The sequence below is a fragment of the Gigantopelta aegis genome, chromosome 10, assembly GCF_016097555.1.
Source record: "Gigantopelta aegis isolate Gae_Host chromosome 10, Gae_host_genome, whole genome shotgun sequence".
Classification (NCBI taxonomy): Eukaryota; Metazoa; Mollusca; class Gastropoda; order Neomphalida; family Peltospiridae; genus Gigantopelta; species Gigantopelta aegis.
Window position 1 is genome coordinate 17,826,329 of NC_054708.1, and position 21,744 is coordinate 17,848,072.

Genomic DNA, 21,744 nt, shown 5'->3' on the forward strand with positions numbered 1-21,744 from the left:
AGATTAAAATCAGAAAAATCACATGCCTGATTATTACATGTAGTTGAATTAGAGAAATGGCAATTATTTTTATTTTAGGCTTTAGCAAACTCTCATATGTATACAAGTAAAGTTTTACCCAATGACCAGATGTCAGCCTTATAATCGTACGGTGTATCCTTTAATGTCTCACACAGGATTACCTCCGGAGCCATCCTAAAACAAAAAAGCATCATTAGTACATGCAGAAAAGTCACCACCAAGAAAACATTTTGAAAAGTTTTTTCTTTGCAAGTTTTAGATATCAGTACACCATTTTAAACCAATACATAGGAGTTGCTAATAACTTTTCAGCTATTGCTAATCAAAATTTAAAAATATAATTTTCCCTGCCACCATGTACTATGTTCTTAGTCTTCAGGATACTGCATATGAGAAATCTCTATACACTTTATACTGCATGCAGTGTATTCATTAATTCATACTTCTCGCCGTTTTATACACGGCACTCAATTACTATCAGCTGATACAATGATAGCTAAATGGTTACATGAATTTTAAATTGTTTCAAGAACAAGTTCCTTTTTTGGGGGGGGGGGGGGGGGTGGAGGTAGAGGGGTCATTGAAAAATGTACTAATATTGCAAAATTATTTGGAAAACAAAATTAGATATACTATGTACACTATTTAGTTTTATCTGGAATATGAACGACAGACTTGGTTTGATTTGAGCTTCTGTTTACCCATACCATTTGTGACACCCAATAGTAGCCGATATGTATTTATGTGCTGGGGTGTCGTTAAACAAACATTCATTCATTCTGTTTACCCATGTACATGTAGGTAGATATAAAAGTCAGTAAAACCTGTGTTAAACTCTCAATGAAGTAGCTTTTAAAAACTGGCCTCTTAAGACAGATGGCTGCTTATTGCAGAACAATTTGTATGATTTTATAAAATAAGAAAAATAGTTGGCATCTTAAAACAGGTGGCTATTTCCTGAAGACTGCACTTAAGGACACATCTGTCTGCAGAAATATGGACTTAAGTTCTTTATAGACAGATAACTTTTACACATATTACCATAACATATAGCTTGCTTTACTGAACTATAGAAATATGTATCCACTATATGTAAGAAAATGAACATGTGCCACTAATACTGAGTCAAGGTTGTCATAACCCAGCAAATGTTAGATCAAATCAGTAACCATAACTGGAGTATAATCTGTATCTGACATCATTTGTAAAGTTGCCAAGATAGAATTTAATGTCTTAAACCTGGAGTGATTTGTATCAAATTAGCTTTATTTGAACTGAGACATTTTACTCAATTGCAATGCTACATATAATGTATAAAGGGAATATATGCTAACATTATATTAAGTCATATGTCATATTAAAGTAAATATGTTGCCATATTCATGTTACCAATTGGAAAGAGTTTGTTTTGGGGTTTTATTTAGGGGAAAAGGGTTGGGGAGACTTTGTTAGGATTTTTTGGGGGGTATGGGGGGAGGTCTTTCAATACTTTTTGTTTTGTTTTTTATTTAGTTTTTTAAGGTCTGTTTATAAAAATACACAGTTGTCAAGAAAATATTACATGTTTAAAATACAATCATACTGGCAGTGTATCGCTTCCTTACTGGATAAATCACAATGACATGAAATAAAGACATTTTGAATCATATCAGTAATCAAAAACTTGCTACATACATTATTTGCTACAAATGAATTTGACTGTTAATCAAATGAACAAGTTATTATACAAGTGTTAAAATATTAGCAGAAGAAACTAATCATATGAGTGTTAAAATATTAACAGAAGAAACTAATTATATGAGTGTTAAAATATTAGCAGAAGAAACTAATTATACAAGTGTTAAAATATTAGCAGAAGAAACTAATTATTCAAGTGTTAAAATATTAGCAGAAGAAACTAATTATATGAGTGTTAAAATATTAACAGAAAAAACTAATTATATGTGTTAAAATATTCACAGAAGAAACTAATTATATGAGTGTTAAAATATTCACAGAAGAAACTAATTATATGAGTGTTAAAATATTCACAGAAGAAACTAATTATATGAGTGTTAAAATATTAGCAGAAGAAACTAATTATATGAGTTCAAAGATGAGTTATCACTCCAACTCTCCTCCACACCCACTTGGAAATTTTTAGGAGAACGGCAACCTGATCACCTTACAATAACATGTTAATGCATTTTATTTGAAACTTCATATGATTGTTTGTCTAGCACCATTTTAGGAGAGTGATCTTCAGCTCATAGTGATTTTGCTTAAACCTCAAAACCGAATTGTGCCATATGATTTACTGTAAATTAGTTTCATTCCTGTGTGTATTATGAGTAAACAAGAGGTACAAACTCCAGCAGTGTGTTTTGTTATGTGTTAAAAATAGAAAGATGATTAAGGATAAGAAGTGACACTTCCGTGCAATCAGAGAAACAATTTCTATTTCCTACATGTTGTGACAAGCTCACAATGTAACGAACAGTACAACACACTGGCGAGTGGGGAAAGTAACAGTTGAGATATCACACTGTTAAAACACGACAGGCTGCTGTTAATTCACTTGTTAGTAGCTCTGTACACACACACATGTATACAGCTGTTGTTAAATGTAACCAACACCAACAAACAATTTAAATTAAATAAAAATTTTCAAATGCATGTAATCATGGATTTATATCAACAGTAATAAACATTTTAAACATAATGTATATTTATGGGATCTTAAATGATAATTTTTTTAATGAAATTAATGATGTTTTGATTTAGAAATAACTAACTTCCATCAAATTACTTAATATTAATATAATGTTGAAATATAACAGAAAATCTTAGTCTGTCCCACAGGGAACGCCTTTTTTCATACTATGAAATTTTACTACAAGTTATTTATTTTTGAGCCAATTAATTTGTAAATTGCACAAAAAAATAGTAACTTTGTGTTATTTCCAAAAGACTTTTACTTTCTTCTTACATCAAACCAAATTGAAATTATTTATAAAAAAACAGTTTTATAGAATGATGGGACAGACTATAATGTATTAACTGTAATATATTTTGATGATTCATACAACAGCTTATGAAGGCAAACCCAATGTTTGACACATACTGTCACTGAGCACTATACATTTTCCTCAGTACTGCTAAATTATATACTGAACTCCATTCTGATTCACAACACACCACCCAATTTTCAGTTATTATCGTTATGGCATGTGTGAGGCTGCTATAAAATACACATTAACCCCTACCATTTTATCCAATTTTAGGATTATACCACATAGTTATACAAAATCAGTTTATGTATTGTTATGTCTCTTCACATCCTTTTTACACCTACAAATCTGACTAGTGCCTTTTTACACCTACAAATCTGACTAGTGCCTTTTTACACCTACAAATCTGACTGGTGCCTTTTTACACCTACCAGGTAGTGCCTTTTTACACCTACAAATCCGACTGGTGCCTGTTTACACCTATAAATCTGACTAGTGCCTTTTTACATCTACAACTCTTGACTGGTGCCTTTTTACACCTACAAATCTGACTGGTGCCTTTTCACACCTACAAATCTGACTAGAGCATTTTTAAACCTACAAATCTGACTGATTCATTTTCAGTGGAGTTCAGTATATATTACATAGTACAAGCCACATTTAGCTGTTCATTACTGTAACTGCCCATTATAAGAAGCTTTCTGTATATTCTCTTAAAACATGTAGCAGTTTAAAATGACCTGTATAATACAGTATTATGCAGCCACCTGTCTTCAGAGGCTATTTCTTGAACAAATCTAATAAAATTTTAATTTACCTGCATTAACCGTATATTTATCTGTACATTTATATATAAAGGGATTAGAATTTTTTGTAATTTAATAACATTACTGTCGCACAGTAACTAAGTTTCTATCCAGGTTCTGAATTTGCTTTTCTTTTTTCTTTTTTTTCAATATTCATAAATATCCTTAGTTATTCAGTGTCTGATAATATGGTGCACAAGTGGGGCCACGCCTATTAACACAAAGCGAAATATGAGGTGACCAAGCTGTGTGTACATCATGTCTGGGCTACGTGCAGGTGGAATGAGGAAGTGGGAGTGTAAACACTGCCGGATAGCCACACAGTAGGCCAGGCTTTAGCTGTAGTATTCAGTAGCCTCAAGCACCAGTAGTCACAGGACACCAACAATGTTGGATAGTGTGTATTATTTACTAGGAAAACCTTTCGTCAATTCACCTTTTTTCTATCCCCACCCCTCCCCACCATTAACCTAATAATTTATTATATTATATATTATACAACAGCAAACCCAAATACAAAAGCAAAATGCCAGCAGTGTGTATTATTTACTAGGGAAAATTTAGTCAATCACCTTTTTTCTATTCCCACCCCACCACCCCCATTATTCTTAATTGCAATAGCAAACACACATACCAAAGCAAGATGCCAAAAGTGTGTATTATTTACTAACAAAACATTTTGTTACTTCATCTTTTTCTACCCACCCTCCACCCCCAAATTATCCTTAATTGCAATAGCACACAAATTAAAAAAAAAAGCAAGATGACAATCATGTGTATTATTTACTAGGAAAAGCTTTCATCAATTCAACTGTTTTTAACCCACCCCCACCATTATCCTTAATTGCAAAAGCAAACACAAAACAAAAAAACCCCAAGATGTCAACAGTGTGTATTATTTACTAGGAAAATGTTTCGTCAAGTCAGCTCTTTTTTATCCCCCTCCCCCAAGCATTATCCTTAATTGCAATAACAAACACAAATAAAAAATAAGATGTCAATAGTGTGTATTATTTACTAGGAAAAGCTTTTGTCAGTTCAACTGTTTTTAACCCCCTACCCCACCCCCCACCCCACCATTATCCTTAATTGCAACAGCAAACACAAATACCAAAGCAAGATGTCAATAGTGTGTATTATTTACTAGAAAAATGTTTCGTCAAGTCAACTCTTTTTTACTCCCCCCCCATCCCCCCCAGAATTATCCTCATATGCAACAGCAAACACAAAAGCAAGATATCCATAAAGTGTATTATTTACTAGGAAAACATTTCGTCAGTTCACCTGGGTTTTTTTTTATCCCTCCCCAAAACCCATTATCCTTATATGCAACAGCAAACACAAATACAAAAGCGAGTTGCCACTGAAATGTCAGATGACATATCGTGTAACAGAAGACATGCATGTACATGGAGGCCACATATTTTAGTTATTTTAACAGATCTATACACATGGATATATATTTCTTAATGATACTTTATTAATAGGAAGGAAATAAGGAAATATGATCATTTTACACATGAACTGGCGTAGTTTGTAGGGTGCAGTATTGATATTCTGTAATTCAGATGAATATAATGCAGGAAGATGACATTTTTATCTGACTTGAGAGATCAATGAGTTAAAAATAGAATGGCTTGTCAAGTTTGAATGATCAGTTTCAGTGTTGTACTGGTATTTATTATTTTTAATCAAGCGGGCCGAACTGACGATGTTTTGACTGGGAAGTCAACAACAAGTGACATATGACGTGTGTATTTAGTGCTGCCTATCTACTATTTAGATGACTGTCTTCTACAATATTTACATCACAGTATGTAAAAGGAAATGAAAGAATGTGTACCGACACGCCCAGAACAAGGTTTAGTCACTGGCTAGTAGGTTATCAAACGTAAGTTGTGAAATCAAAATGGTCTGCCACATGAGCTGTTCTTTTAAACAAGCAGCAAGAAGTCTTATGCACACTTCTAGACAGACAGGACATACACTGACCTTTGCTATACCAGATATTACAGAATAAAAGGGACCCCCCCCCCACCCCCCCCCAAAAATAAAAAAAAATAATAACAATAATTAATTTTAACAATTTAAAAAAATAAATGCAAAGGTGTCAACTTTCATTTTATTTTATATTTAGATAACCTACCAGTAAGGTGTTCCAATAAAGGTATCCCTACGCTGATGTGTCTTAGAATTTTTTGCAGAAACTCCAAAATCAGCTGAAAGAGAAATAGATAAGTGAGAAATTAAAAATTATGAATGATAAATAATCTCCGGTATAAAACACGTACAAAATGTTTCATTCAGTCAACAAACTTTGTCAAGGACATTTCTTTTAAACATGTTCATTTACCTATATTTATATTCTCAAAAACTGTCTTAATTTAATTACATTTCAAAACATTATTTCAATGCCTGCAATTATCCATGCCAATCAGCAATGCTGAGAAGTTTTTTATTCTCCACAGCATTTTTTTGCTGTGGATTATATTCGATTTTTTTCTCATTGCATGTTTGTTGTTTACTGTGGTCATTTTCTTAATTTCAGGAGTTGCTATTCATCATTCTGCGGTTGTACCTGACAGCCAGATAATCAATGCACATAACAGATTTCACTCCAACAAGCTTAATTACCCAGTTTAACATCACCGTCCAACGTCAAGAGGACATTGCCAGCTTTGAGATCCCTGTGAATGATCTTGTTCTTGTGAATAAAGTCGAGACCTTCACACATCTCGTGGGCGACGTATCGAATCTGATCCTCCGTCAGTGGTTTCTCCAGATCCACCATGATGCTATCAATTGCACCCGCCTCACAGAACTCGATGAACATCTATAAATATAAATCAATCACGCAAATTTTGAGTCTGCTACCCACAGATGTGATACCAATTTAAAAACAAGAATGCCACCAACGTAAATATTTCGCCTACCAGAAACTTTTTCGGTGCTCTGTGATGAACATCCATAGGTGCAACTATAAACCAAGTTTCACCGATCTAAGACTCAATAGTTTGTGAGAAACTGATCTAAAAAAAAGTGTTTTGTTTAATGACACCACTTGAGCACACTGATTTATTAATAGTCGGCTAATGGATGTTAAACAATTTGGTAATTTTGACATAGTCTTAGAAAGAAAACCAACTCCATTTTTCCATTACTAGGAAGGAATCTTTTTTTATATACATCATCCCACAAGCGGAATAGCATATACCACAACCTTTGATATACCGGTCTTGGACCTACTGATGAGGATCGAACCTAGACCGTTCAAGCATAATGCTACGTCCCATTCTGAAACTAATCTAAATGCAAAAACTTCATCACCAAACTTCAACCCAAAAGGTCACACCGTCACCGCTAATTTCAGAAAAGTAATACCTTTTTACTTCACAAAGGCGAGATAATAAATCAATCATGCAAATTGTTGGAATGATTTTACCCAGGGATGTAATATCGATTTAAAAATAACAGCACAATTGATCTTAAAAAAGTTGACACCTTTATTACAAAACACCAAAGTAACGGTTACCTTTCTGCATTTCAGATCAAATCTAAAGCAAGTAAAAATCAACCACTTAGATTTGTTGGTTCATGCAAGAATAAACCAAAATAATGTGCAGTTTCCTATGATTCCACTGTGCATGTGATCAATGGGTTTTTTCCCAACCAGAGCTTCTAGAAGTTTTATCAAATCCACTAGCCATGGGATCAGTGATTTAAAAATGTACTAGCCACAATTAAAAATTCACTAGCCCTACTTTACTGTATGTTAATATAATTTGATTAAATAATAGTAATATTTGGATATGTCACCTAAAGATGGAGATAGAGCTTAAAAACACTAACATTGGGGGTTGGGGTGAAGGCAGGATATTCATATTTACAAAATAGACTCAACTGCAATATTTTACCAAAACATTTCACTAGACGTCTGGCATGGCAATAGTAGTTATTTACTAGCCTAACATTGAATATCACTAGCCAAGGGAGTGGAACTACCATAATCTAGAAGCTCTGCCAGTTAACTAAAAAAAATCTAGGTGGTAAGTTTTTACTTGAATTGAGGATGATAGTTCAACCATCAATGAGAAATCAAGTTTTAGTGTTTAAACTTTTAAAATTATACATACTACACAGATCTGCAGTGTTGTACCTGTCTTAAAATAAGTAATATTAAAATACACAGGTCTGCACTACTAAACCATTGAAATCGGTCCATTACCTTCCAGTAATGTCCAGATCATTACCTTTTAGTAATGCCCAGATCATTACCTTCCAGTAATGTCCAGATGCACGTAAGGCTAGACTGCACATGGACACTGTGCATGTTACCATAAAACATATACTTACATATATAATTATTGATTCAAACCCTGCAATTGCCCGTTGCAATCGGCAATGCCGTGGAGATTGCCACAGAGTTTTCCACTCTCATTTTTGCCATAGACTATATACATTTTTTTTTTTCAAGATGTATTTTTTTCTTATTGATAAAAATAAAATACACTTTGTGAACTAAAAACAGATTAAAAGTACATATTAAAACAGTAACTGCACCATTATTATTAAGTATCTGAATCTCGGCACCATTGGGCATGATTGAAACTGCGTGTAAATTACCAGCATTAAGTGTGTTCCTAATAGGTCATTGAACGTTGTTGACTGTTCGTAACATGTGCATTGCAGGGACCACTGGATTGCAGGTGTGTGTGTGTGTATGTGTAATGGTGTGTGTGTGTGTGTGTGGAGGAGTGACAGCTTATACATTGTGGAACCTTGGCTATGGTGCAGTATGGATGTCTTATTTTCAGTAAAATGTTAAACATACACTCCTACTAGTCATTTGAAGTGTTATGGTCGGCCTAATGATGAGATTGTTCTTAATCGGGCACGTGTTATTCACGTGTTAACTGTTGCGTCACTTTCAATCGATGAAAGAAAGAAAGAAAGAAATGTTTTATTTAACGACGCACTTAACACATTTTAATTACGGTTATATGGCGTCAGACATATGGTTAAGGACCACACAGATATTGAGAGGAAACCTGCTGTCGCCACTTCATGGGCTACTCTTTCCGATTAGCAGCAAGGGATCTTTTATATGCACCATCCCAGACAGGATAGCACATACCACGGCCTTTGATATACCAGTCGTGGTGCACTGGCTGTGGCGAGAAATAGCCCAATGGGCCCACCGACGGGGATCGATCCCAGACCAACCGCGAATCGAGCGAGCACTGTACCACTGGTATAAATTAATCTCACAGCAAATTGGCAAACGAAACAAATAAGAAACTCGTCATTTAGATTTAGATCCAGAGTTGTAAACATGTCAATGGTAAAACAATCTAATTAAAATTAGCTCCACTATTACATGTGGATCTAAAGACAGTCAGTTGGAGCTCATGTCCACCAATCAAAACCTTACTTGCAGAATCCTGCCAGTGATTTAAAAATAATTTGAAAACATTCCGAATTATCCTGAGGGTATACGACATGTTTCGTGTGAATTACGAATGCCTTAAAACATGTTTTATTTTATAAAATAAATAATTTGTAATGTAAAACTGAAGACTGATTTAGTTTTTTTTTAATTTTATAAATAAATAAATAATTTTTAATGTAAAATTTGAAGACTGATAACCCACCCCGTACGTATTGGTATGGTTCGCTGTACTGCGGCAACTAAAATAGACTCGCCCGATATTTTTAGAATTTGTATGCTCCCAAATAACGTTATAAAAAGCGAAGTGTGATTGGTCAATATTTAAATTATTATTTACAGACGAAATGTTACCTGGACATTGGGGACTACGCAGTGTTGTTAGTTTTAAATCACTGGCAGGATTCTGCAAGTAAGGTTTTGATTGGTGGACATGAGCTCCAACTGGCTGTCTTTAGATCCACATGTAATAGTGGAGCTAATTTTAATTAGATTGATGGTAAAACTGCTGTGGACATTATTTTTTACACAGCATTTTTGTTTTGCCGTGGTAATTTTCTTAATTGCAGGGTTTGTGACTGGTGTATACATTTTAAGTAGGGGAATATCCTCGTAACTCTTCATTCTTGAAAAGTAATGGGACGTGGCTCTAGTGGACCTCACCTATACGGAGTGGACCTAGTACAAACCATGATCTGGTCATGCAGTAATATGCAATCTCCAGCTCAGCGGGACAAAAACTGGACTTTTACTTAGTTTTTCTTATTTTTCTAGGTACAGCTATGATTTGATGTTTTGATATTTAAACTCTTAAAACTGGCGTTCATTCCAAATTGTATAATTGTTTCAACATGGACCTAGAATCCTCCTACTTCCCCAAAAGTGTAATTACTTGATTTTAAAAATTTAATCTTAATCTTCTAAAGGACTCCTAATCCTCAAAATGTGCAAAACACAATATAAACTAAGTTAGGATATTTTAAATATTGTAAATCCTTTTAAAAAGTTACATTCATGGTACCATACCTTTTAGAAAAATATTCTTTAATCATATTCCTTTTTTTTTTTGTAAATAAAAGTAGAAAAACAGCTCAGCCTATTATTTATTGACTGGCTATTACAACTGTAAGTGAAACAATATTTACAATTTTAACTGTTTGAGAATTAAACATGTAACATGCTGCAATAACACATGTATGTATGTAAGTAAAGTTTGTTTTATTTAACGACGCCACTAGAGCACATTGATTTTTTATCTTATCATCGGCTATTGGACGTCAAACATATGGTCATTCTGACACTGTTTTTTAGAGGAAACCCGCTGTCGCCACATAGTCTACTCTTTTTACGACAGGCAGCAAGGGATCTTTTATTTGCGCTTCACACAGGCAGGATAGCACAAACCATGGCCTTTGCTGAACCAGTTATGGATCACTAGTAGGTGTAAGTGGTTTACACCTACCCATTGAGCCTTGCGGAGCACTCACTCAGGGTTTGGAGTTGGTATCTGGATTAAAAATCCCATGCCTCGACTGGGATCCGAACCCAGTATCTACCAGCCTGTAGATCAATGGCCTAACCACGACGTCACCGAGGCCGGTCACATGTATATAAGCTACTTCTAATGATCAGCAGCATGATTTCTTTTATATAGATATACTTTCCCAATATACACACAGAACATCCATTACCACGTCCTATAACAAACTGTAATCAGAAATAACTTAATAGACCCACCAAAGGCAATTTGCTCTATGAGTCATCAACCCTCAGGTGAATCTCCTAACCACTGAGCTATACCGTAACTCTTCAAAAGCAATAAAAAAAATGTTTAAAAACCCCCCAGAAGAAGGTAGATAAGTTATAGAAGTGGCACGGATGTCACCAGTGTAGATACTCATGATGCATTATAGCAATTAACCGATGTGCATTTTGTTATGAGTGTCACACCTGAGTTGGCTTGTGCAAAACAGGCTTTGACCTTGTTTCATCATGAAAAAGCATGAAGGGACATATTGTTGACAAACACACGGTACACCCAGCCATGGACAAAAACCTATTCACTGGTCTAGCTTACACTGTGTATTATGTGTATATGCAGCTAGAGCATGAACGGCCCTGTGGCAAATATAAGAACGTACCGGTATACGTTTCACAATTAGAACTCACAGGGTAACTGAAAATATTTTTAAAATTCAAGAAAAAAAAAAAAACATGGGTTGAGATGGTAAAGTCACAGAGCTCTGTTTTTATTTAAGATCAAAGTTAAAGTTTATTTTGTTTAACGACACCGCTGGAGCACACTGATTTATTAATCACTGGCTATTGAATGTCAAACTTTTAATAATTTTGACATAGAGTTTAGAGAGGAAACCTGCAACATTTTTTTATTAGTAGGAAGGGATCGTTTATGTGCATCATCCTACAAACAGGATAGCACAGCATTGGCTGGAACAAGAAATAGCCCAATGGTTAGACCAGACGGGAATCGATCCCAGCCTAACTGTGCATCAGGCAAACGTTTTACCACTGGGCTATGTCCTGTCCCCATTTGAAGATCAATATCAAATGTGAGAACTATCTATTGATAAAAGGATTCAATAGAAAAAATTCAAAAAAAACTTTAACCTAATTTCAACAAACTTTCAAAAGCTATGCAAGTGGTCGGTCTTGGAGAAAGTACACACTGCACATGGGCTTTTTGCAGTAGAGTAACAACTTCAAACAGTGATTATCAATAATTAGAGATTTGACCAAATCAAATCAAAGGTTGAGGTCTGACAAAAAGCTAAGTGCAGAAAGTCATTTTGTATGTTATAAGCTCACATTAAATTCTTCCTATGTAACATTGTATTAACAAGCAAAAGACAATATACATCATCATACATCTTGCTTCTTTTCACAAGAAACATGAGCAGTGATCTCAAAATCATACTGGTCTGCAGATATCTAAGAGCTATTTATAAGAGTCCATTGATGGATATCAAATATTTACATACTCATATGGCTATTGATCTATATAAAAGATGTAAATGCCCTAAGGGCATTAGATATTACAGATGTAGATATCCATAAGTATGAATGATTTATATCTAGCTCAAAGATTTACACACCTAAAGATATTAAACATTTTAAAACACTAGATATAGATAAAGTCTTATTTTGTTTAAAGACACCACATTGATTTATTTATCATCGGCTATTGGATGTTGGTAAATTAAAAATATGATCTTAGAGAGGAAACCTGCTACATTTTCCCCATTTGTAAGCAAGGAATCTTTCATATGCACCATCCCACAGACAGGGTAGCACATAGCACAGCCTTTGATATACCAGTCCTGGTGCACTGGCTGGAACAACAAACAGCCCAATGGGCCCACCGACGGGGATCTTTCCTAGACCGACTGTGCATCAGTCGAGCGCTTTACCACTGGGCCATAGATATCAAAGACATAATATTATGCCTGTACAGATATCAAACTATTGGTATGCATTTGTCTAGATAGCTACAATTTACAAAATTAAAGATAACAAGATTTATAAACTTGTAAATATAAATGTTTACATACCCACAGATACCCATCGAAGATAAAAGCTTCATGCAGACCAACAACATTTCTGTGTCGACACTCGGCGAGAATGTTAATTTCCACACTGAAGTCTTCAATATCCTCATCACTGTTAATTTCCACCTTCTTCAGGGCAGCAAACGTCTTCTTTTCTTTGTTCTCAGCCTATAAAGACAACAAGCAACACATGAGGTTAACAACAAGCAACACAAGAGGTTAACAACATACAACATATTCATGTAATACTGTATCAGGCTTTCTGCCAGAACATAAATTGAGGGTACATAATATAAACCAACAAAAGATCACAAGTGCCCCTACTAGGTGGTTATGGGTTTGAAATCTAATGGAATTGGACACGGCATTTCATGTACTTTCGACAAATTTTAAACAGCAGTTCTCTTACTATAATCCTTCTAAAAAACTATAAAAATATATTCATTAATATCGAAGATTTTAGGGTACGAAATCTTACCATTCGTATCCTCTGGAAGAAACCACAGAATTTTCAACTGACTAGAAATATTGTTAATAAAGATTTTGAAAACAAAATGTTCCCTGGGATATGCAAAGAATATCTACCAAGATCCATTTTATGAAGATATTTAGACCCAGACACTTACTTTATCTTAAATGTTTTTGTTTAACAAGTGAATTCTGCATCTGACTGGAATATGCACATAAAATGTTTTGTACCGTGTTCTTGTAATAAGTTATCATAGAAAGGAATCAGTTTTAATATATAACATAACAGCACTATTTAATAAAAATGTAGTAGATAAAAAAGTCAAAGTTTTTTTTTTTTTTAACGACACCACTAGAGCACATTGATTAATTAATCATCGGCTACTGAATGTCAAACATTTGGTAATTACGACTTGTAGTCATTAGAGGATGCAGCAAGGGATGTTTTATATGCACTTCCCCACAGACAGGAAAGCACATACCACGGCCTTTATTCAGTTGTGGTACACTGGTTGGAAAGGGGGAAAAAAACAATTAGCTGAATGGATCCACCGAGGTGGTTCGATCTTGCAAGCACCTTAAGAGAGCACTCAACTGACTGAGCTAAATCCTCTGCCCCCCCCCCCCCCCCCCGTTCAATAAAGGATTTAGACTGCAGTATAAAACAATGATCAAAGAAAGGTCAGGTTGACCATCACAGCAGTATGAAGGAAACTGGTCACTGGGAAACCGTTGTGGGTACACAAAAATTTAACAATCCTGAATCATAAACATACAACTGCAGTTAGGACTCAACACAAGTATGACATTTTACTGTCATTTAAAACTATTTGAACATAAACATAGAAATGAATGAATTTAATGGGACCACAAACACCATCACACACAGGATAAAAATAGGTGATGTCAATGAAAATGTAATGAACAAGGGCATCCAACAGATACCCAGTACAATTTCTTTTTATTTATAAAAACTATTTTAACTACATTATATACAATAATTAACAATATTATTGACCATTCAATTTTCATTAAGCAGCCATTAAAAGGACCAACAAAAGATGTGTTTTTTTGTATATAAAATTTGGAAAAATAATGGAGTTGGTCTCTTATGAGAGGTAGCTGTTTAATACTTAAAAAGTTTGTTTTATTTAGACTTAAAGTTTGTTTTGTTTCATTTAACGACACCACTTTAGTACACTGATTAAGTAATAATCGACTATTTGGTCATTCTGACATACAGTCACCAGAGGAAACCCACTATATTTCTCCTAATGCAGAAAGGGATCTTTTATATGCACTTTCCCACAGACAGGAAAGCACATACCAAGGCCGTTGACCAGTTGTGACGTACCGGTACTAGTTGGAAACCTGATCAGTTGAATGGATCCATCCAGGTGGTTCGATCCTGAGCTAAATCCTACACCTTGTTTTATTTAACGAAACCACTAAAGCAAATTGACTGACCACTAGTTGTTAAACATTTGGTAATTCTGACATCCTCCTTTTTTTAAAAGCAGCAAGGGATCTTTTTCATGCACTTTTCCACAGATGTGTTTCATTGCTGTCCTAATGTATGTGGAAGCTCAGGACTGTCTCTTCATATTAACATTTGGCACATGTTAGAATATGTATGACAATGAGTTTTTTTTACATGTATACATTTTAGGAATACTTCCTAGTGAGTCATCAAGGTGTGTGCCAATTCAGAACACTCTCAACTGATCACAAACAAAAGCATTTAGTCATTTCAAAATATGGTTTGAAATTGTGGGTCATGGGGTGCTGGATGGATTTGTAGGTGATTATACACCGAGATATAAATTTCACAAGTTTTAGACAGAATACCATATACTGATATAGTGTTGTAAGATGTCCAAGTACCTTTAAGCAAGTACATCATAAATATACAACAAGTCTGACAATTAGTATTACAAATACAACTTTGGCTGTACATAATAAATACCAGTTTAGCTGTTTATAATAAATTCCAGTTTAGCTGTATATAATAAACACCAGTTTAGCTGTATATAATAAACACCAGTTTAGCTGTACATAATAAATATCAGTTTAGCTGTAGATAATAAATACCAGTCTAGCTGTATATAATAAATACCAGTCTAGCTGTATATAATAAATACCAGTTTAGCTGTATATAATAAATAACAGTTTAGCTGTACATTATAATACAACACAGGCTTTCTCTAGCAACATAAATTGGAGTTCCTTGGTATTGTCCTTGTCAATTTTGTGTATTTTCAACATTATTTCATGATTTATAATCCATAAAGAGATACCTTGAATTATTTGCATTGTATGCTTTAAAATCATAAACAATGTTATTCGGTAAAGAAAAGGATAAATTTCTCTATTTATCCACATACAACATTATCATTTATATTCAAAGACACATAGCATTCTTGTGGGCTCATTCTGGAGTGGCAAAAATGTTTTGTTTGCAACTGCAATAGAAAGAACAAACGGCCGCAAACAATAACATTCTCACTTCTATTTTAAACTCTTTGCTCTGCAAAAATAGCAAGGCAACAAAAAGTCCACTCAGTCAACACGGCCAGCACGAATGACAAACTTCGATGTAACTATGTCACAGCTTTAACCAAAAGTTAACTCCATCAAATATTGTCACCTTTTTTCTCTCACAAAAACAGAGTATATACAATTATTTGCACTCATTAAAATAATCAACAAATCAACACACACACAGATATATATACATGTATATATATATATAGTTTTGCTATTAGATAACATGTAACGGTTACGAAGCAGAAACTGGAGACCAGTGAGTCACATATAAAATGTATGACTTATGCCACACACATATGCTCTTAATGTGTGTAGTTCTCTGATAAGTGTTTTGTCAATAAATTAAAAGTTAGTGTGTGTATACTAACATTGGTACATCAATTACCTATGTGCTTAAAAATTCTAACTCTGTTTGGTTTTAAAATAGAAAATAAAAAAACCTTAACAGTCATTATTTAATCTATAATTCAATTGTAATTCATAATTACTTACAAAAATGAAAGTCATAGTTCCTAAACTTGTTAATTTGTGATTTACATACATCATGGATAATACTGATGTAGAATATTATTTTATCGTGCATATTGCATTATAATGGTAATATGGAAAGAAAGAAAGAAAGAAATGTTTTATTTAACGACATACTCAACACATTTTATTTACGGTTATATGGTGTCAGACATATGGTTAAGGACCATACTGATTTTGAGAGGAAACCCGCTGTCGCCACTACATGGGCTACTCTTTCCGATTAGCAGCAAGGGATCTTTTATTTGCGCTTCCCACAAGCAGGATAGTATAAACTATGGCCTTTGTTGAACCAGTTATGGAACTCTGGTCGGTGCAAGTGGTTTACACCTACCCATTCAGCCTTGCGGAACACACTCACTCAGGGTTTGGAGTCGGTATCTGGATTAAAAAACCAATGCCTCGACTGGGATCCGAACTCAGTACCTACCACTGTACCAGCCTGTAGACCGATGGCCTAACCACGACGCCACCGAGGCCGGTTATAATGGTAATATGGAGTACATGTTAACAGTGACTATATCTCTTTGCTAGATTTTGCAAACTGTAGTACCATAATTAGTAGCTATAAATACATGTATGACTAAGGTAAGCAGGAAATGTCATTGCAGCCGATTAATATTTTTGTTAATACTGGGGATACATGTTCAGATTTACAGTAAAGCATGTAGAATAAAACACCTGTTAGATACAAGCTGTGTCCTTGTGATAAAAGCAATATAAATGCTTTATGGTGTAATGATTTTTAAAAGGCATTTTTCATGAATTTTTCAAAGATGATTTGTGACCCATTACATGACTTAATTGATAAGTACAAGTATGGGTTTTTTCTTTCTGTTTAACAAGCATTATATATATATATATATATATATATATATATATATATATATATATATATATATACACACACACATATATATATACATATATATATACATGTATATGAGGAAGAGAGGTGGTTTATGTATATTAAGGCTGAATGTTTTGAGGTTAACCTGGGAATCTCTTCTTACTGTGTGTTAAGAAGCCTACTCTCTCCCACCTACCATCCATCCTAACAACAACAAAACAAAATGATAACAATAACCTACATGTATGTACACCAATTTTAATTTTCCATGACTTTAACATCAAATTCCTTGGCTTTAAAGGCATGGAAAATGACAGTAACAAATTTCATGTTTTTCCTCAATAACATTTATGAATCACAAGCATTAAAATTAGTTTCTATTATGCTAGGGTCAGACTGTCAACTGATATGGTGAAGTTGGCCAATTTGACAGTTGCATTATAATTTCGCAACTGCCAACTTACGATGGGTGTGCTCAGATTAATAACTAATCGATTGTAGAAGTCATCTACAATGAAAATCCGAGTTGTAAGAGCACTGGACAGTCGTAGAAGTCACAAGAGCAGAAAGTTGGCCAACCTTGTCATGACAGTTGGTAGTCTGTACCTAGCATTAGTTTTTATAAAACCAATAAAAGATGATACACAAGTATACATGTACATGTAGTGACATATATTATCATAGGACAGATATAAGGTGGTTCATTGGTGTTTTTTTAGCAGTCATTTCACAAGGGACCTTCAAGTGGCACCTTTCTTAAAAATCAGCGTTTAAAGAAAAGAAGGCTTTGCATGCATATGTTGATAAACCTCGGTACATTTCAGTGATAATACAGTTTGAAATCTGTCAGTAGGTACACAGGAATTTCCTATCTTTACAGTTCATTGCTGAATTATAGCTCTAACACAAACTCCACCCAAAGCTTCTTAGCACTGGTCTGCCAAAACATACTGATCCACCATACAACAGTTATTTATGTGGCATAAAACAATATATCACAGAGGTGTGGAGATCCACACAATGCCCCTGACTAATGAATTTGTTTGGAAAGCTGTATGTCATCTTTGCTCGAGACATTTTTCAAATTTCAATATGAACCATACATTGCTCTCGTGCCCATGAGTCTATACAGAGATTATATATATATATATATATATATATATATATATATATATATATATATATATATATATATCATGACTGTCAAGTATACATATATTTATTTGTTCAATGTATCAAGTACTGTATTTGATCTCATATTGATAGTTGTATTTTTCATTGGCAGTGTAAATTTGTTTTCTTACATGTATGTAAAGTTAAAGTTTGTTTTGTTTAACAACTCCACTAGAGCACATTAATTTATTAACCTTCGTCTACTGGATGTCAAACATCTGGTACATGTAATTCTGAGATATAGTCTCAGAGGAAACCCGCTATTGTACATGTATGCATTAGCAGCAAGGGATATTTTTATGCACTTTACCACAGGTAGAACAGTACATACCAAAGTCTTTAATATATCAGTTGTGGAACACTGACTGGGATGGGAAAAACATCCATCAACCAAGAGATTTCAATCATTTGACCCAAAGCATCTCGGGTGAGCATTCTATGAACGTAGCTAGATCCTACCCCCTCCCCTCCCCACCCCACCTATATTGTTTTTAAGTCAGGCAATTATTCAAACAGGCAGAGTTTCAGAGGGTAAAATAGTTTTTGCAAATTGTATTATTTTAAGTTAACCTTTTGACAAAAATTAATTACTCTTATCAGTACTGTATGATTTTCTTAACTCTAACCCTAAACGTAACCCATTTTCTTTCTGGGGTAGCCCCCCCCCCCCCCCCCCCCCCCCCCCCCTCCCCTCAGTTGACTGTGGTTGCATTCAATTCTATAGCACCATACCCAGAAATTTCTTTCTGGCAGAAACACTGACGGGGTATGCTACAATGTATAACCACATTCATCATAATATAACATACTGTGCATGAAGATATATCAATGTATGTTACATAGCAGCTATATCTTTTATAACCAAGTACAGGGTACTATACATTTGCATGCATGATGCATGCTTTTGACACATCACATATTTCTTTTTAATCTTATAAAATATGAACTGCCATTTCTACACTTATGTTATATACATGTACATATTTAAATCCAGGGCTTCTAGAATTTTATAAAAATCCACTAGCCATGGGATCAGTGATTTAAAAAATGTACTAAATGTATTAAATTCACTAGAACTACTTTAAATAAATACAATTTTACTAATAGTAATAATCAGATATGTCACTTAAAAGAGAGAGATAGAGCTTAAAACCCCTTAGATTGGGGGTGGGAAGAGGTGGCAGGATATTCATATTCACAAAATAAGACTTAAATGCAGCATTTGACAAGGGTTTATTCCACTAGCCATCAGGCTAGTTATAGTAGTTATTTACTAGCGCAACAATGTCAAATATCACTAGCCATGGGACTGGGGCTACCATAATCTAGAAGCCCTGAAATCATACAGGGAACATTTAGCATACATGTACATGTTTTATCACATTACACTGATAAGTGTTACATATCGTTACTCAATTATAAAAGACAAAATTATCTCTATCACAAGTGACATCTAAATGTAATAGCATATGGGTGTGAATCATAAATGTTTTAGTTGCCACTACAAGACATGTACATGAATGAGATTTTCATGCAATACTGGAGTGGTATACACAATGTAGTAATCAAACACATCAAACAGGTAGACAAAGTGGCTTAGTTAACAAGGCAACACATCGGGGCATCCGTACATTTATAACCATTTGGAATGTCCAAGTGATAGCAACAAGGTCTTATGTAATGTTTCATCAAGAACCCATGTCGAGTCGGTAAGACAGACAAACATAGCTTGTGTCATGTACCAAACAGAGCGTGACAGTAACAAATAACTCAGTGATACGCCTCAGATTTAAAGTGATGATAAGCAGGGTTGTGCCTAGATCATTCTGTCTACTGAATGAGATTGAGTGGTAAAACAAACATCACAAGTTTTTAAGAGGTGTTTAGGGGCATGCTCCACTGTGAACTTCAGGGTTCAACAAATCTACTAGCCATCAGTCTCAGCTAGTGAATTTTTGGTCTGGGCTAGTGGAAATTATATTTATAATCATGCATCGAAATAAGCACCACAAAATATAGCCTGGTAACCTATAGGTTACCACAACTATATGAACATCGGTATGAGAAACGAAATCCTGAAGTAAATTTATCTAGTGGATGCTGCTTAGACGCAGATTGCCGGGAAGGACTTTCCTTTGGCACTGTTACTAACCCTAACGCTAACTCTATTTATTGTAAGTAGTTATAATGTTCTTTATACGTGACAGTGCCAAAGGAAAGTTCTACCATGAAACTACCGTTAAAAAACATTGAAATTTTTGTCAAGAATGAAACACTGTTCTCAACTTTTCTTACATGTGGTAACTTTCCGGTAACCTGAACGACCGTTCTCGACTTATTTTGATGCCTGTATACTGTATTACTATAATACATTTAGTACATGTACTAACCAAAGCTTCTGTCAGGGCTAGTGACTTTCTCAAAACATTTGTTGAAAACTGGAATTTAAAGCTAAATACTAACAATATTATAGTGTCAGGCAAGAATTATAAATTGGTTGTAAGTGCTCGACAATATTTTGATGTTAAGGGCAGTTGTGGGCAAATCCCTGAATGTATGTACACTGTAAATATTTAATGCAAATTTCATTAACTGTTACACTTTACACACCTATCTCAGGCAGGATTCTATGCATTCACAAATTTCAGATTTTGTGTCCGAAGCATAAGATTACATGTATGAGATGGAATCCTAAATAGCTAAATTATAATACATCATTTTGATAATTCTGGCCGGATTCTAAAAAATAAAAAAAAGTTCACACATTCAATGTTTGCTGATCTACATAACCTCACAATCCTGCAATAAAATCTCTGATAATAATGGAAATAAAGGAACACATGAAACTGCAGACCAAATTTAATTTACTACCAGTATACTGTAGTAATATCTGTGTTTCATATAAAGTTGTAACGTAGGAATGAAAAAAAGAAAGAAATGTTTTATTTAACGACGCACTCAACACATTTTATTTAGGGTTATATGGCGTCAGACATATGGTTAAGGACCACACATATATTGAGACAGGAAACCCGCTGTCGCCACTTCATGAGCTACTCTTTTCAATTAGTAGCAAGGGATCTTTTATATGCATCATCCTACAGACAGGGTAATACATACCACAGCCTTTGATATACCAGTTGTGGTGCACTGGCTGGAATGAGAAATAGCCCAATGGGCCCACCGACGAAGATCAATCCCAGACTGACTGCACATCAAGCAAACGCTTTACCACTGGGCTACATCCCGCCCCTATGTAGGAATGAATGTCAGTAGACTACTAGTGTCAAACTGACTGCCAGTAACATGGTCAAACTCTTAACACTATGAACTGAGAGATATGGTTGTA

The 21,744-nt window shown here is 34.5% G+C and overlaps 1 protein-coding gene across 5 annotated transcripts in view; it reads right to left on the bottom strand.

Moving 5' to 3' along the window:
* Nucleotides 1-21,744, bottom strand: part of LOC121384713 (STE20-like serine/threonine-protein kinase) — a 123,580-nt gene that overhangs the window by 88,627 nt on the left and 13,209 nt on the right. For all 5 annotated transcript variants that reach the window (XM_041515217.1, XM_041515216.1, XM_041515214.1 and 2 more), the window contains exons 2-5: nt 12,833-12,997; nt 6,452-6,650; nt 5,964-6,036; nt 119-195 (exon numbers count right to left, since the gene is read on the bottom strand). In XM_041515217.1, coding sequence (XP_041371151.1) covers nt 119-195; nt 5,964-6,036; nt 6,452-6,650; nt 12,833-12,997 — 514 coding nt within the window. The remainder of the gene's footprint in view (nt 1-118; nt 196-5,963; nt 6,037-6,451; nt 6,651-12,832; nt 12,998-21,744) is intronic.